The 15,781-nt window shown below is 45.3% G+C and overlaps 2 protein-coding genes across 6 annotated transcripts in view; both read right to left on the reverse strand.

Annotated features, from left to right (window-relative positions):
• JAKMIP1 (janus kinase and microtubule interacting protein 1) overlaps positions 1–15,781 on the reverse strand; it is an 86,033-nt gene that overhangs the window by 41,482 nt on the left and 28,770 nt on the right. For all 5 annotated transcript variants that reach the window (XR_014171777.1, XM_081925590.1, XM_081925589.1 and 2 more), the window contains 3 exons: positions 15,212–15,352; positions 14,221–14,280; positions 229–357 (listed from right to left, as the gene is read on the reverse strand). Coding sequence is in view for 4 of the 5 variants with exons in the window: in XM_081925590.1 (XP_081781716.1) it covers positions 229–357; positions 14,221–14,280; positions 15,212–15,352 (330 nt within the window). In the remaining variant the exon portion in view is untranslated. The remainder of the gene's footprint in view (positions 1–228; positions 358–14,220; positions 14,281–15,211; positions 15,353–15,781) is intronic.
• Positions 229–7,680, reverse strand: LOC309378018 (uncharacterized protein). Its single transcript, XM_081925813.1, has 2 exons — positions 7,519–7,680; positions 229–357 (listed from the first exon to the last, which is right to left on the reverse strand). The coding sequence occupies exons 1-2, from the start codon at positions 7,622–7,624 to the stop codon at positions 326–328; spliced, it is 138 nt and encodes a 45-aa protein (XP_081781939.1). The 5' UTR covers positions 7,625–7,680; the 3' UTR covers positions 229–325.

The following is a 15,781-nucleotide window of genomic DNA, read 5'->3' on the forward strand; positions in this document are numbered from 1 at the left end:
AGCTTCCTAAGTCCTCTCCTCTTCAGGATTTTCCCCAAGCAATCTTGAGATTGCACCTATGTGAAGCTAACTTTCAGCTTCTGCCTCTGATTTGGGACAGCTTCTGACGCCTCTTCTCCCCCTTGTCCCACCAGGCTCTGAGCCTTCTCCCCAGCTGGTGCCTCCCACCATTCCTCTAGGTCCAACCAGTCCATGACAGTATGCCATATCAAAGTCAAAGGTGCTTACATCTTCCACGTCTTCTTCTGGTGTAGCTGGAGTCCTGTCCGTTTTATCTGTATTATAGGAAGTTACTGATGATGTTTCTGAATCCACTGATTCTTCGTCAAATCCAAAAAATGTCTCCACAACATGCCTCTGAAATAAGACCAATGTACTTTGTTATAGACAAGCAAGTTATTCAAAGAGCTGTATCAAAAGGGCCTTTATTTCTCTCTTTAAAGAAGGTGACAACAATCGGAGGCCAAAGGAGTCCCACCTGGTCCTCAGCATAGCACCAAAACAAGCAAAGGCATAGGGAAGTATTTTCCATGTCCTCTTCCACAATGTGATCAGCAACAATCCAAACCCAAGATCTACCAGGACTAGAGAGTTTGAATTTGAGACATCTTGGGCTTTCCCTGCTGCTATGGGGTTCAACCAGGTCTACGCTGGAGTAAAGGCCTCACCCCAGCTGAGCATCCACCAGTATCTGTCCCTCAGCCTGCAGAACTTGTGCCAGTGTAAGTCCCAATAATTTACACGTATTCCAAGCCCTGCCCTTGTGACCTAGGGCCCAAGCCTCAAAACTCAGTCCATGCCAGAGGCTCCTAGACAGAGTTTGGAATAGAGATAACTTGCACCAGCCTAAGTTAGGTTGGCTTCCTCTAGTTAGGACTACCCACAAGGCAAGGGTGAACAACCTGGCACAACTTCCATGAACCCTAACCACTGGCCTTGCTGGCTGAGGCTACTGGGAGTTGCCGTCCAAGAATGTCTGACGGGCACCGTATTGGCCAACCCCAACATTAAGGAGTCAAAGACTCTAAAACTCTCGATAAATATTACACACACACACACACACACACACACACACACAAATAATATACATAGCAACCAAATCAATTAATTAATTCTTTGCCTATAAAATACTAAAAATAAAAATCAGTACAATCCAGCAACCAACAGTTGTGGAATGCCCACACACAAAGATATGTTTTCAGTAAACACTTGAAACGCACTACTGTGTCTCCTAGGCTGGATCTAAGACGCATCTAAAAAGTGTTTCAGTTAAACCCGTTGTAAACTTCATAAAGGGAAATCATGTTGACAGAAGACAGGACCCCACAGCACCATCTGGTGTAACAGTGTAATAACGCATATAAAATGGTTTTTCTTTACTAATGTAGCTGAGTCCCTAGAGTGCTGGGGGGGGGGGGGGAATATTCCAGAGAACGGGAACAATTACAGAGAAGGCCCACTTCAAAACTGCCACTAGATTGTAGTCTGCAGGCTGCGACATGGCCAGCTGAGTCTCCTTTGATGTTCTCAGTGAATGCATGGAAATCTACTTGCTAACCTGATCCAAAGTGGTGCAAGACCTTATATGTTAACAAGATCTTGATAGCTAATAGGCAGCCAGTGCAGTTCTTTTTGCACTGGTGTAGTATGTGTGCAGTTTGATATCCCAGTGCAGAAGTAGCAGCTTCTGAACCACAAAGAGTGCATTGCAATAACCCAACTGCAATGCTTCCAATACATGGACCACAGTGGCCAAGCTAGCCTAGTCCAGAAAAAAAGAGTGCATGTCATGTACTAACCAAAGCTCTTCATTGATTCCGCATAGTTGCAAACTAATGTGCACTAAGTTAAAATGAAAATAAATTAGAGTGAGCAGCTAAGAGAAAACTGAAACATTCAGAGGAGAAGGGGACAAATCAGTGGGTCTGCAGTTCTAATGAAATGGGTCCTAATTTGAGCTGTGATACCATTTTCCCCAAGCCATGTCCACCTGATGCCACCTAGGGCAAAACAGCTGCAAAAGAACAGCAGGAAGCCTTAAGATGCACTCCTGTAGATGGAGTCATTGCTGCTAGCTGGCCAGTCTTTGTTATCAAGGCATTTTATTTTTATTCAAAGGTTTAGACACCACACTTCCATAGGAATATAACATGGCAGTTCTACAATAGGCTAATAATTTACATCAGGTCAGGGATGTTCCTGGACTGCAGCTCCGCGTCATCGGCCCTGACCGCTGGCAAAGCGTGTTCTCCTTCATGGAGAGCACGTGTTGTGGTGGGGGCCGCCAGGACACTCCAAAGTTGGGGGCGGGCTAACTGATCGTTGGCCACTGATGCGATTGGGGCTTCCCTTGTTGTTGGGAAGAAATTAATGTTGCCATTTATTGATTGACCTCCAGAAATGCTAAAACCCCTTGCACGAGGCTAGGGCTTCCTCTTTTCGCCGTGCAGCGGATTGCCCGTCCCTCCCTCCCTCCCTAGAATAGGGTTGTTCGCTTTGGCCTTGCTATGCCTGTCATGGGGTCGTCTGCTTTGGAGTGGGGGCCTGGTAGGAATTTTGTCCATCTGGCTGACTGGCTGGGGCCCTTTGGTTTTTGCCTACTGCGTAGCAAATTGTCACAACTTGTAAGGTTCGCGGTTAGGCATTGGTTTATGGTTTGGTTGGTTGAGGGGCATGGATTGGCTGTGCCTGCCCCTCTAATGCTGCTGCTGCAAGGGATTCCGTTAAAGGAATTGGGGGCTAACTATTGCTTGTCCACTCTGTCAAGGGGGCTCGGGCCATAGCAATGAGCTCTTGGTTGCATTTGGGGTGGGGGCAGGTTCCCTGCTCCGCGTAACCCCCAAGTGTATTCCCCCATTCTGACTTTCGCATCGTGCAGAATGTCAGTCTGTCCCCCATGGGGGGGGGGGCAGATAGTCGCAACCAATGCCTAAGCAACCACTCACAAATTTGTATTTCAATAAAGGTGTGGCCAAAATTATGCCAAAAACCTTAAACAAAAATTCAGTGTGATGTGTGAGTTATTGGGGTGGACCTGGGGACCTCAACACGCAATGCTAGTTGGGCCTGGTGAAGTCCAGCACCATCTGGTGGGCCTCAGGCTCCCAGCCCCCAGCTTAAATTCTCAAAAGAAGCATAGCTGGGGCTTTGGATTAGCCACAGCACTAGATACCCTATGCACACCACAAAAATGAGTAACCAGTTATAATATGATTAAATGCCTGAAATGAAGGACAGAGTTCATGTAATTAGGAAATAAGGGCACAGTGCTAGGGCAAAACACAGATAACCCTCTCCCCCCCCCCCAGTTCCCCATCCAGGGACGACCCACCCAGGAGGCAAGGTAAGGCAGTCACCTAAGGTGGCGGATCTGGCCTACAACGAGCGCAGCAGTTGCTGCAGCCACCTCTTCTGCAACCACTGCAGAGGCAGCAAGTGGGGAGCTGTTTTGCCTGAAGCAGCAAAACTTCCTGGGCCAGCCCTGCTCCCATGCTATGACAGCAGTTCTTAAGTCTTAGAAAGGAAGCTTCGTTCACGGCTTGCATCTGTTGTCAACAAAATCTGCCCTTTTCCCTTATGGGGTATCCAAGAGCCCATATAGAGTCCCTAAGTGGGTTCCCTATCGGTAGGAGAAAATAACAGAGGCCAACCAGAGAATATTGAGAAACAAGGCAGCTAGTAAGTCTGATCTTTATTGAACTATTGCAACAGGGTCCTCACTCACCACATGCAGGACAGAGGAGCAACACACAACAGTGGTGCACAAGGCCTTATATAGACTTTTTAAATAGCCACCTTGCAGCCCAAGACCACCCCCCAATACATCATACGTATATCACAGAAGAATCCTGTCTGGTAGGAAACCTGTTGATCGGTTTACCTGGCTGTTAATGGGTTTACCTGGCGAGCCTGGCTGTCCTTTTGTGATGATAAATACTTAATTCCTGAGTCCAGGTCACAGGCTCCCCTATTCATATCTTAAATGTGCCCTTAGGGCAGGATTTGTGAGCAAAGAGACAATGGGGAGGTTTTTCCCCATTCCCTCCCTCCTTGCAGAAAAACATTTGAGATCAATTTGGGAGAGACAAAATGGTTTCAGGACTGTCTTCCTGTACTGTTTCAGACACTGTTTATATATTTATGTACGTGTTTGCTTGATACATTTATTTTATATCTTAGACCTTATAATTCTCATAAAAACATCAGTACATGTACAGAACACCTTCAGAGTTCAAGAACAGCATCCGGGGTCCGTGACAAATGAAAGCTGAGAAGATGTCCCAACAAGCAGTCACGCCTCTCCCACCAGCTTTTAAAGGGGAGATGTGGCACGCTCACTTGCAATACTTTGTCCCTACAAAACTACTCTGAGGGACGTGGGTCTGTTCCCAACAGCAGAGGCAGCCCTGAGTTCTTAGAAGTGAGGGGGGAGGTCAGCACCTCTGACTTCTCCTTCTCTTCCAGCTCCCCTGAGGGCTAGTCAACGGCCTCCCCCACTACTAGGCTGTTATGTACTGAGTTGAATAGGATCCAAAATGCAACAGTCTGATTGGTCCTAGAACAATAGGATCCAAAATGCAGCAGTTTGTTTAGTCCTAGAACAATAGGATTCAGAATGCAGCAGTCTGATTGGTCCTAGAACAATGCAGCAGTCTGATTGGTCCTAGAACAATGCAGCAGTCTGATTGGTCCTAGAACAATGCAGCAGTCTGATTGGTCTGCAGGAGCCACCCAATCCAGCTCCAGATGGAAGTGAATCCACAACCTGGTTGGCCTACAGGAGAATACCGGAATTAGACAATCACGTGCAACCCATTGTGTAAATAATGTATATAAAGCAGATACTTTGAGGGGACTTTCATTCCTCCTCACCACTATGAGCTGAATAAAGAGCATGAAATCCACTCTCGACTCTGAGCATATTTCATAGGCCATCACTCAGCTTCATGGAGGGGCCAGGACAGGAAGTCATCGGGACTGCCTCCCAAGGTAAAAGGGGCATGGTGCCTGTCCTCCCTCCAATGCCTCTCCTTGCAATCTGCACCCTCCTCGTCTTCCTCATCTGACAGCAATTGCCACCCCAGCCCTGAGGCAGTCAGCATTATGGGGCTCATGACGCCAGTCTGCCACAATTCCAAGAAATGTAAAAATGAAGATTTCTTGCCCACAATTGCACATCAACTTGAGCTTTGGCATTCAAACACCAGGTAGTAAAAATCCTCACCTTAAGCCAGAGCCTTCTTAAGCATATCCGGTGCCGTGGTGCAAACCTCCCTCCGGCGCCCCCCCATTTCCCAGAGTTTTTTAGAGAGGACAGCGTGGCCAGCAGGGCTGGATGAGGCAGGCAGTGGCTGGAGGGCAGCTCCTCCGGCGGGAAAGAGGCGGAGGCTGGCCGTGGCGCCTCCCGGCTCAGCTGGCCGCTTCATGCCATGGTGGCTACGGCAGACGGAGGCTCCGGGCGTGGCGCTGCTTCAGCGCAGCATGGCAAAGGCGGGCGAGGGTGGCGAGCTGATGCCAGGAGGCACCGCATTCAGCCTCCGCCTCTTCCCTGGCGCCCTCTAGAACTTGGCGCCCTGCGCCACTAGCTGCTATGACCAACAGAAATAACAGAACTAGAGCTTCAAAATACTTCCAACAGCCTTGCTGTGTTTTGTTGCACATAACACCATATTTATAACTCAGAATTAAAACTCTGCCTCCTACAAAGAGTTTTCACAATTGTGTCTTGTGGTTCTTTGGTTAAACAGCTCTTTAGTGTTGATAGCCCAACAAAAAACAGATAATTATAGGAATTCTTTTGTGGGGGGGGATTAGCCCTTTAAATAGCATCATCTCCCATCGGCATCTAATCCCTAATCTAGACTGCTGTCTAGAAATGCCATGAAGTGCTGTTGTGCCTGGAGGACACTATCTGCATGTGTGAATGTGTAAGACCACTTCAAAAAGTGATTTGGAGGAGGAGATCATGCACACAAGAATAGAAATTGTAAATGGGCGTGTGAAGACTAGGAGTTAGAAATGTGTCAGAATGAAGAGGGTTTTTTATATTTACATAATTTATATTTCACACCTTTAACATAACTGTATGGGCAGTTAACAAAGTAGTTATTATTTTTATTCGTGTGGAAGCAAAGACTTGGCAATGTAGAAAAGAATGGCAGCTGTGCAAAGAAGTGAAGAGGCAGAAGAAAGCACAAAAGGGCTCGAGACAAGAGGGGTAGGACCTCCAAGCCCCCAAAAAGCACACAATGGTCCTCCTCCCTACATTATTAATCAATGGCCCATAATGTTTGAGTGCCAATTAATACAGTGGTGCCTCGCAAGACGAAATTAATCCGTTCCGCGAGTCTCTTCGTCTTGCGTTTTTTTTGTCTTGCGAAGCACGGCTATTAGCGGTTTAGCGGCTATTAACGGCTTAGCGGCTTTAAGAAAAAGGAAACAAACTCGCAAGAACTCGCAAGACGTTTCGTCTTGCAAAGCAAGCCCATAGGGAAATTCGTCTTGCGGAACGACTCAAAAAACGGAAAACTCTTTCGTCTTGCGCGTTTTTCGTCTTGCGAGGCATTCGTCTTGCGAGGTACCACTGTATGCTTTACAGTATATGAAAAATGCTTGGAAAACATTACACACAAACTATTTCCGTGTAAGAGAAACGTATTCATTAAAATGAAAATAAACACACCACCATTATTATGAGGTTAAGTGCACCATGGGATTTATGCAACACCTGCAATGTAATTTACAACGCAACTGCTCTGTATTCATCAGATAAGCACTTAAATAGGTGGACCAGTAGTAGTAAGATTTAACAACTCTTTTTTAATGCATAACATTTTAAAACTACAGTAAAAAAAGGAGGAAAAATAGAGTGAAATGGCATGGTTTACTTCAAAGGCCTTATCATTTATTTAAAGCATTTCTATACCGTTGTTTTGTTTTAAAATCTCTTCTGTCAAAATTCATCCACTGTACCCTTTGTGTTTATATTTTCCCAAAACAAAGCAGCAACATACGTTTTATGTCACCCCAAAAGATCCACAGTAAATTTATGAGAGCTACCAAAAAGGTTTAGAACATGCTATCCATTTCACCACTGGGCAACACCACTGATTATGAGCAAATGATGTCTTATTTCTGAAGACAAAGGGCAAAATCCACTGGGATTTTCTTGCACAAGAACTGGTCTGAACATCATTGAAAACTGAATGATTAGCTGTTTATTCTGTGAACTGCCCTGAAATCTTATGAAGAGCAATATATGAATTAACTAACTAACTAACTAACTAAACTAACTAACTAATTAACTAACTAACTAACTAACTAACTAACTAACTAACTAGATAAATATGTAACAGGAGCTAAACTGTAAAAAACAAACATCCTTTTCTCTTCTTTTAACTTCAGTAACATCATATACTTCACTTTACATTTTTTACGTCATTAACGAAGTAACAGGGTAGAAACTCAAATTAAATTCAGCATCGCAAGAATATGAACAAATAGCTCAGAGTTTCTTACCGTCATGCTTGTAAGTCATTTCTTGGCAGCCAGAAAAATAGAGGCATACCAGAGCACAGAGACAGAGGAAAAAAGAAAAATACAAGACGAGAAATATGTATTCCATCTTAATGATGCAGACACCGGGCACTTTGTTTATAAAAAGTAGAGCATCGTAATTAAGCTTGCAGAGCAGCAAATAGTCCCACGGAGCTGTCTAAATTCCGAACACTGTAGTTCCATTACTCCATCGTAAAGTCAGACGTGCTGGACAGGTTTTCTACCCATTTCACCCACCAAAGTTCCTAAGATTTAAATATCCATGGCTACCCAAGTATACAAAGAGCTCCACCCTCAGTGATGCTCCTGGAGACAGAAGCTAGCTGCCAGCAGCCTGCTATTTTCAAACTTCCCATGGCAATTAAGAGAGTGCCCAGTGAAAGCAAGCATAGCAACTGTTACCTCTTACATGTAAGCAAGGGAATGATTAGAAGGAACACTTGGGGGAAGTCACTTTGTAATGCTGGAATTTATGATCTTAATGCAAACATGTTGCTTGGATTTCAGAAAAAAAGCTGATTTTAATAAGCTCAGAGAAAGACTAGGTTCATTAACGAGGGAAGGAGGCCAAGATGAATGGGAGTTCTTGGAGAAAATGTTACTAAAGGCATAATCGGGGGACGGGGACGAGTAAACAAAAAAATAGGAAAAATATAAAAAAAGGCCAATGTGGTTGCATAAAAAGATTAGTGGGGAGATGAATAAAAAAAGCAACGGAGCATGCCTAAGAGGTGAAAGTCACTAACGGCAAATACAGACAAGTAGCCCACACCTGTAGAGATGGTATCAGGTAAGCTAAAGATCAAAGCAAACTGAGGCTGGAGAGGGATGCTGGGGGAGGGGGTGCTGTTCATGTATACTCAGAACAAGAGAAAGGGGTAGTATCATTGCTCCCTAAGGATTGTGGAATGTTAAGGGCCAACTATTAGATGCCGGAACTGCTCAACTCCGTTTTTTGCTTTTCTATTCTCCCAGAGGGGGAATTACATGCAATCTTCTGAAAGTAGAAGCAGCCAGTGGGGTGGGGGTGGGTGGGCAGCCACAATTCTAGTTTCCCAGCTGGTGTGACACCTCCTCTTGCTTGGTGGGGGGAGGAGAGAGGTATCGGGATGGTTAGTGCAGTTACTGCACTGGTGAAACCAATCTGATACACACAGAACCCCTCCAACCTTCCCAGTAAGCAGCCGTGACGAACTTACTGGGAAGGTTGCTTTTCCACTCTACCCACTTCTGTAGGATGTGTCAGTACAGTGGTGCCTCGCAAGATGAAATTAATTCGTTCCGTGAGGCTCTTCGTATAGCGGTTTTTTCGTCTTGCGAAGCAAGCCCATTGACAGCTTAGCGGATTAGCGCTATTAGCGGTTTAGCGGCTTTTAGTGATCAGCTGTTAAGCGGCTTATCAGTGGATCAGCTGATAAGTGGCTTAGGAAAAGGGGGGGAGGGGAAAAAACCCCGAAGGAACTTGCAAGACTTTTTCGTCTTGCGAAGCAAGCCCATAGGGAAATTCGTTTTGCGAAGCGCCTCCAAATCAGAAAACCATTTCGTCTAGCGGGTTTTCCATCTTGCGAGGCGTTCGTCTTGCGGGGCACCACTGTACTGCAGTTCCAGATCTGACAAGGAGAAAATACCTATTTACCTTAAACAAGTTCAAGTCCTCAGGGTCAGATCAATTTTAGGGTACTGAAAGGGGCCTGTTCTCAGAATTGCTGTCTATTATCATGGAGAGTTACAGTGGTACCTTGGTTACCGAACAGTCCCCCCCAAATACTGCTTAATTAATAGGGGACAGCACCTTACCATCTAATATCTTGTTTCTTGCTCTGGTGGCCCCAAACTCCCAAAATGAGCAATATGTGTAAGCACTTGGCATGTCCATTTTGACTGCTGAAGTAAATACGAAGGTAGAGCAAATACAAAATATTCTAAAGTTGGTGGAAAAGTGCTTTACTGAAGGTGCCTAGTAACACTGACTACAGCCTTAGTGTTTATTTCCCTGCCCCATCTTCCTTCATGGTTCCACAGGGAAGCACATGGCTAAGCATGCGTGCAAATAAAGAGCTTTACTGACAGATTCACAGACATCCAAATCCCTCCTCACTCTCTTCATAGGATGTCTGATGAGGCCAACTTTCTCTAACCATGGTCACAAGCTTCGGGATTCTCCATCTCCTTAGCTGCCATGACAGAGCTCCTTCTACTGGCTTAGATGTAGATTTAGTTTATTAATGTTTGGGTCATAGACCATCATACATTACTGGCTGTCGAGATGGCTGCCCTCCCACTGACTACTTTCTTCACCTGATCAGCAACTTTCCTTGTCAAGTGGGGGACAAACAGGTGCCGCAGGGTTCCATCCTGGGCCCATTGTTGTTCAATGTTTTTATAAAGGACTTGGACAAAGGAATTGAGGGGGTGCTCGTCAAGGAACCAGGCAGAGGGCCTTCTCGGTAGTGGCGCCCGCCCTGTGTTACGCCCTCCCATTAGATGTCAAGGAGAACAACAACTATCTGACTTTTAGAAGACATCTGAAGGCAGCCCTGTTTAGGGAAGTTTTTAATGTCTGATGCTTTATTGTACTTTCAATATTTTGTTGGAAGCCACCTGGAGTGGCTGGGAAAACCCAGCCAGATGGGCAGGGTATAAATATATTATTATTATTATTATTATTATTATTATTATTATTATTATTATTATTATTATTGGCAGCAGCAGCAGATGACACCAAACTGGGAGAGCTAGCAAATGCTGCAGAAGGCAGAATCGGGATTCAAAATGACCTCAACAGATTGGAGAACTGGGCCCAAACTAACAAAAGGGATTTCAACAGGGACAAATGTAAGATTTTACACTTAGGCAGAAAGAACAGGATGCATAAGATGGGGGACACCTGGCTTACTAGTAGAACATGTGAAAAGGACTTAGGGATCTTAGTGGACCAAAAACTTAACATGAGTCAACTGTGTGATGCAGCAGCAAAAAAAATCTAATGCTATCAACATAAGTACATTATCCAGATCAAGGAAAGCAATAGTACCACTCTCCTCTGCCTTGGTCAGACCACACCTGACATACTGTGTCCAATTCTGGGCACCACAATTTAAGAAGGATGTTGACAAGCTGGAACATGTGCAGAGGAGGGCGATCAAGAGGATCAAGGGTCTGGAAAGGAAGCCTTATGAGCAATGGTTGAAGGAGCTGGGCATGTTTAGCCTGGAAAAGAGGAGACTGGGAGATATGACAGCCATCTTCAAATATCTAAAGGGCTGTCACACGGAAGATGGAGCAAGCTTGTTTTCTCCTGCTCCAGAAGGGAAGATCCGAACCAATGGATTCAAATTACAAGAAAGGAGATTCCAACCAAACATGAGAAATAACTTTCTGATAGTAATAGCTGTTTGACAGTGAAACAGTCTCCCTCGGGAGGTTGTGTACTCTCCTTTATTGAAGGTTTTTAAGCAGAGGTTGGATAGCCATCTGCCATGGATGCTTAGTTGAGGGGGTTGAACGAGATGACCCTTGGGGTTCGTTCAAATTCTACAATTCTATGATTCCTTAGAAACCAAGGATTCTCCTCCCACCACGGGGGTCAGAGGCAAATGTCCTTTACTTTGGTACAGTAGCTAGTTTCTGTTGGAAAAACGCCCCCGGGGAAAGGTGCCAAGCTTCCCAAGACGCCAGGCTTCTCTCTGGTGGTCACTCTCTGGCTGGAAATTGCCTTCAGTCCAGAGAGACTCATGACTCCCTCATGAGAGGAGCACACTCACTTCCTCTTGGCATCTCATCACAGAAGAAAGAGACAGTCCATAGTCTAACAGCTACTTTATTAAGACTGTACAATCATGACTGCTCTCTGAGCAGCAGAACACATGGTCTCCGACTCGACTTAGCTTCAACCCAGAAGCGAAAGCAAAAACACTCAGTAACTCCACCCGGTTACACTGAGAACTGGCTGAGACTTCCTGTCTCACGCTCAGGGACATCACATGATGTCAACAATGTTGCTGCTTCTCGCAGCTGGTGGGAACTGAAATCCCAACAGTTTCTACACCAGGAATGGGGAAGCTCAAGGATAGGGGCCAAATATGGCCCCCTAGGCCTCCCTAGCTGGGCCTTGGGACTCTCTAGCCAGCCTTCCGCTCTTTCCCCAGGCCTTGCCCTTTGCACGCCCTCCTTGAGTGTTCCTGGCTGTTTGGAGTGTGTCCCAGAACTCAGATAATGGATAGAGATTAAAGAAGGGCTCCTGAGTGTGTGTAAAGGGACCCCTGACCATCAGGTCCTGTCGCGGACAACTCTGGGGTTGCAGATATCCAAACTTGTTGTATACAGGTTTGAATAGATATCCAAACTTCTTGTTGCTAATCATTTCTATAACATGTTATAATGTACAAATGCTTGAATGTATATATTTTTGTAGAAATGGGTCATTTCATCTGGCTGTTTGAGCCCACCCAGGGATGGCTGCATTACAGGGAATTGGACTAGATGACAACTGGGGTCTCTTCCATCTCTCCAGTTCTGTAATTCAGAGAGAGCAATGTGCCTGAGAAAATACACAGTGGCTGTATCATTCCTGAGATCCACTGCCCAGTTCCAGTCCATTTTGAGACATGAGTTTTGCCATTGTATAGGTAAAGTGACCTCTGACCATTAGGTCCAGTCACGGATGACTCTGGGGTTGTGGCACTCATCTCGCTTTACTGACCGAGGGAGCCGGCGTACAGCTTCTGGGTCATGTGGCCAGCATGACTAAGCCGCTTCTGGCAAACCAGAGCAGCGCACGGAAACACCGTTTACCTTCCTGCCAGAGTGGTACCTATTTATCTACTTGCACTTTGACATGCTTTCGAACTGCTAGGCTGGCAAGAGCAGGGACTGAGCAATGGGAGCTCACCCCGTCGCGGGGATTCAAACCACCCTGGCTGTTTGGAGTGTGTCCCAGAACTCAGACAATGGCTTTTCCTTGCCTGGATAGAGATTAGAGAAGGGATCCTGAGTGTGCATAGAAACTAGCTTATGGTATGACGTTTACATCCACTGCTCAGTGGCCTTTAGCCCTCCCTGCTACTGGCATGCAGCCCCCAGGGTTGCCATACGTGCAGATTTCCCTGAACATGCCTGGGATCCCAAAGGCAAAATCACCATCTGGGTGGATTTAAATTTTGAAAAATGTCCGGGGGGGGGTTGGGGCGTGTGCTGCGGGAGTGGGTGAACAGTCTGCCTGTCAGTCTGGTGGGTGGCTGGCCGGCCAGCTGAGAGGACCCCGCTTCTTCCCCATGGTGAGTTAAGAGCCACGCCAGGCCCTCCTCCCCCTCCCCCTCCCCTAGGCGGTCTCTGCGTCCAGGCCTGGCCGCAGCCCCCACAGCCCTGCCCCGACTACGGAGCCACACACACAAATGTTAAAATGTGAGGACCCTTGCTTGTCATTTTGCTCCCTCACCCAAAAATCAAACTTCTCATTAATCCAAACATTTCTTTCTCCAAATCGAACGTACTAAATATTCCAGCCAATGGAATAAAAAAAATGATGAGCCGGAGCACAAAAGAACATATTTGCAACCCACGATTCAATCCTGAAAATGTGAAGCCATAACCTCTGCTCATGTGCAGAGTACATCACAAACGTGATTAAACATAATTGGCCTCTTTTGCCTAAGATAGGAAGAGGATCCTCCAGGTCTGGGAAGGATAGTCAAATCCACGTGACCTCCATACAGGCTTAGATACAAAGCTTTCCATTTTAGAAATTCATCGAGAAACTAACTCACCCCCCGCAAAAAAAACCACAGTTGCATTTTACAACATTCAGAGCTGGCCGGCCCATGAGGTGAGGCAAAGCAGTCAGATCCAGGCCCTAGGAGCGTGTCACTTGCCACCTTCTCCTCCTCCATGCCCTCCCCACCACCGTGGTTCCCTCCCCCCACTTTGTGCCCCCCCCCCACCTGCTCCTCTCCAGCCTCCTTTCCTCTTTTTCCTGGACCGCCTCCAGATGGCAGTAGGGGGGTCTGGCAGGGAGGGACAGAGAAATATCCTGGCCTGACCCTGCTCATATTCAGTGCTGTAGAATTATGTTTCTGTTTCAAACAATACCTATTATTTATAAGATTTTATGAAGACTTTTCATAATGCATTACAATAAGAAACAAACTAATCTAAACAAAAAGAAACAAAGAATATACAACTGTCTATGTGCTGTCACCTGTTTCCTTTTTTACTATTTCATTATGTATTGATTGATTACAAGACCTTATAGAGTTTTATCTGTACTGTACCCTGCTTGAGGATTGTTTAATACTGAAAGCGGGTAATAAAGTTTATAACTAAACTAAACTGTTTCAGAAGAAGCCCCGTTGAGTTATTTGGGACCTGCTTCCAGATAAGTGTGCACATGTTTGCAAACTTAGCAACAGAACGTTAAGAAAAAGTGCCACCGTCAGGCCTTCAGCAGTACTTTCCAGGTTACACTGCAGTTAAATACTTGACATCTCCATATATTAAAGTAACAAGAAGCAGCTGTGAAAAAAAATCAGCATTTTGTAGTTTTTTAAATTAATTATTAATAGTGATGGCAATTGTTGTTTTTCTTATTTTATTGCCATAATTTTAATATAGAAAAGAAGTTTGGAAAAACCATTATCCCTCAGTCTCAGTAAAAATGTCACTCACCTTTGTGGGTTTCAAATTCTGCGTCTTCTGTTTCCTGGAGCGTAACCATCGATCCCGCTCCTAGAGCAAGGAATGTCTTTTAAATAATTTAGCATATATTCAAAATACGTAACAAATAATCGTGGGTGTGGAATCTAAAATTCTAACATGCTGCACAGCAAAGCTAAAGATCCCGTTCCATTTCTTTTTCTGAAATACACACTTTTAAAACTAGTTGCCGCAGAGGAAAATCTGGGGGAAACACAGCGAATCGACAATGTACACAGCTGACAAGCCATGAGAAATGGAAAGAGATTTTGGATAAATTCACTTCTCCGCTCCTTCTTTTATGAGATAGATTCATGAGTTATGAGAAACAGAAATGAAAACATGGAAAAGAAGATGGGTTTAAAACTGGACAAATAGATTATTTCCTTCTAATTCAGGAGTGGGGAACCTTTTCTAATCAGATTCTTATTGCTCCAGCCTTGGCAGGCCAATGTTAACAGCTAGGCAGGGCCGCTCACCTGTTAATCAACTAACCGCACTGTGACGTCAGGTGATGCTTCCCTTTGAAGCCCTGATTGTTGGAACTTCAAAGTGAAGCACAGAATTTTCAAACCGCCCTTTGTAAACATCCACATGCAGAAATATAAATTAATACTGGGGATACTACATCCCCACTTCACTTTTGGGCTTGTAAATATAACTTTTTCTATTATTTGTGATCTTTAACCCCAAACACAAATAGCCTTCTGTTATACTTTGCCAAGAATATAATGAAAGCTGCAAACATGACTGTCTGTTGTCACAAGGCTACTCCCCTCACTGTCCCCTGCTCCTCCTCCATGGCTGATGTGACAAGGAAGATCAATTTGGGTAGGGGAGGAGGCTGTTCCAAAATACAATGCATGCTATATTTGGATCAAGTGACCATGTGCCCTTACAAATGTCTCTCCAAGGGAATAAGAAACGAATGCCAAAGCAGAGATTAATAGTAACTGCATCTTACCATTGTCAGATCATCAATAAGATGCCGTTGTTCTATAATTTGCAATTTAAGAAATTCAACTTCTGGTTCTTCATGTGTGCTACTGAGGTCATTCAATGATGTGTGCCTCCTCATTGTTGGCTGAGCAGATATCTTTTCTCTCTATAAAAAAATGTAATTTCATTAACACAACCAAATCTCTCTCACACCCTCTTTGGTTTCAGCCAAAACAATACTAGTACAAGAAGGTGGTTGGTAAACATCCTTGCCCTTTTCCAATCATGATTTTAAACATTATCATTCAAAGAGAAAACAGTAAAACACATCTGTGAAAATGTCAACATTAGCAGTGAGACCGAATGACTTGGAATCCTAATCCTTGGAATCCTAATCCTTGGAGTTCCCGCAGGGCTGTCTAGGCTGCGGATAGTAGCCTGCTTCCCAGAGCGTTGGGCGCCCTGAAAGCAGAGCGCCTGGCGCTTCGGGAACACATCTGCAGCCTAGGCAGCCCTGCGGGAGGTCCCCGCAGGGCTCCCCACACTGCGAATAGCAGCCTGCCACCCGGCACGCGGGGGGCCCTGAAGCAGAACG

The sequence above is a fragment of the Podarcis melisellensis genome, assembly GCF_964234715.1.
Source record: "Podarcis melisellensis genome assembly, chromosome: 9".
Taxonomy (NCBI): Eukaryota; Metazoa; Chordata; class Lepidosauria; order Squamata; family Lacertidae; genus Podarcis; species Podarcis melisellensis.

Coding starts and splice junctions, on each gene's coding strand:
- LOC309378018 (XM_081925813.1), bottom strand. CDS start 7,624: ATGGAATACATATTTCTCGTCTTGTATTTTTCTTTTTTCCTCTGTCTC. Junction 358..7,518: donor AATGACTTACAAGCATGACG/GTAAGAAACTCT, acceptor GTCTTATTTCAG/AGGCATGTTGTGGAGACATT.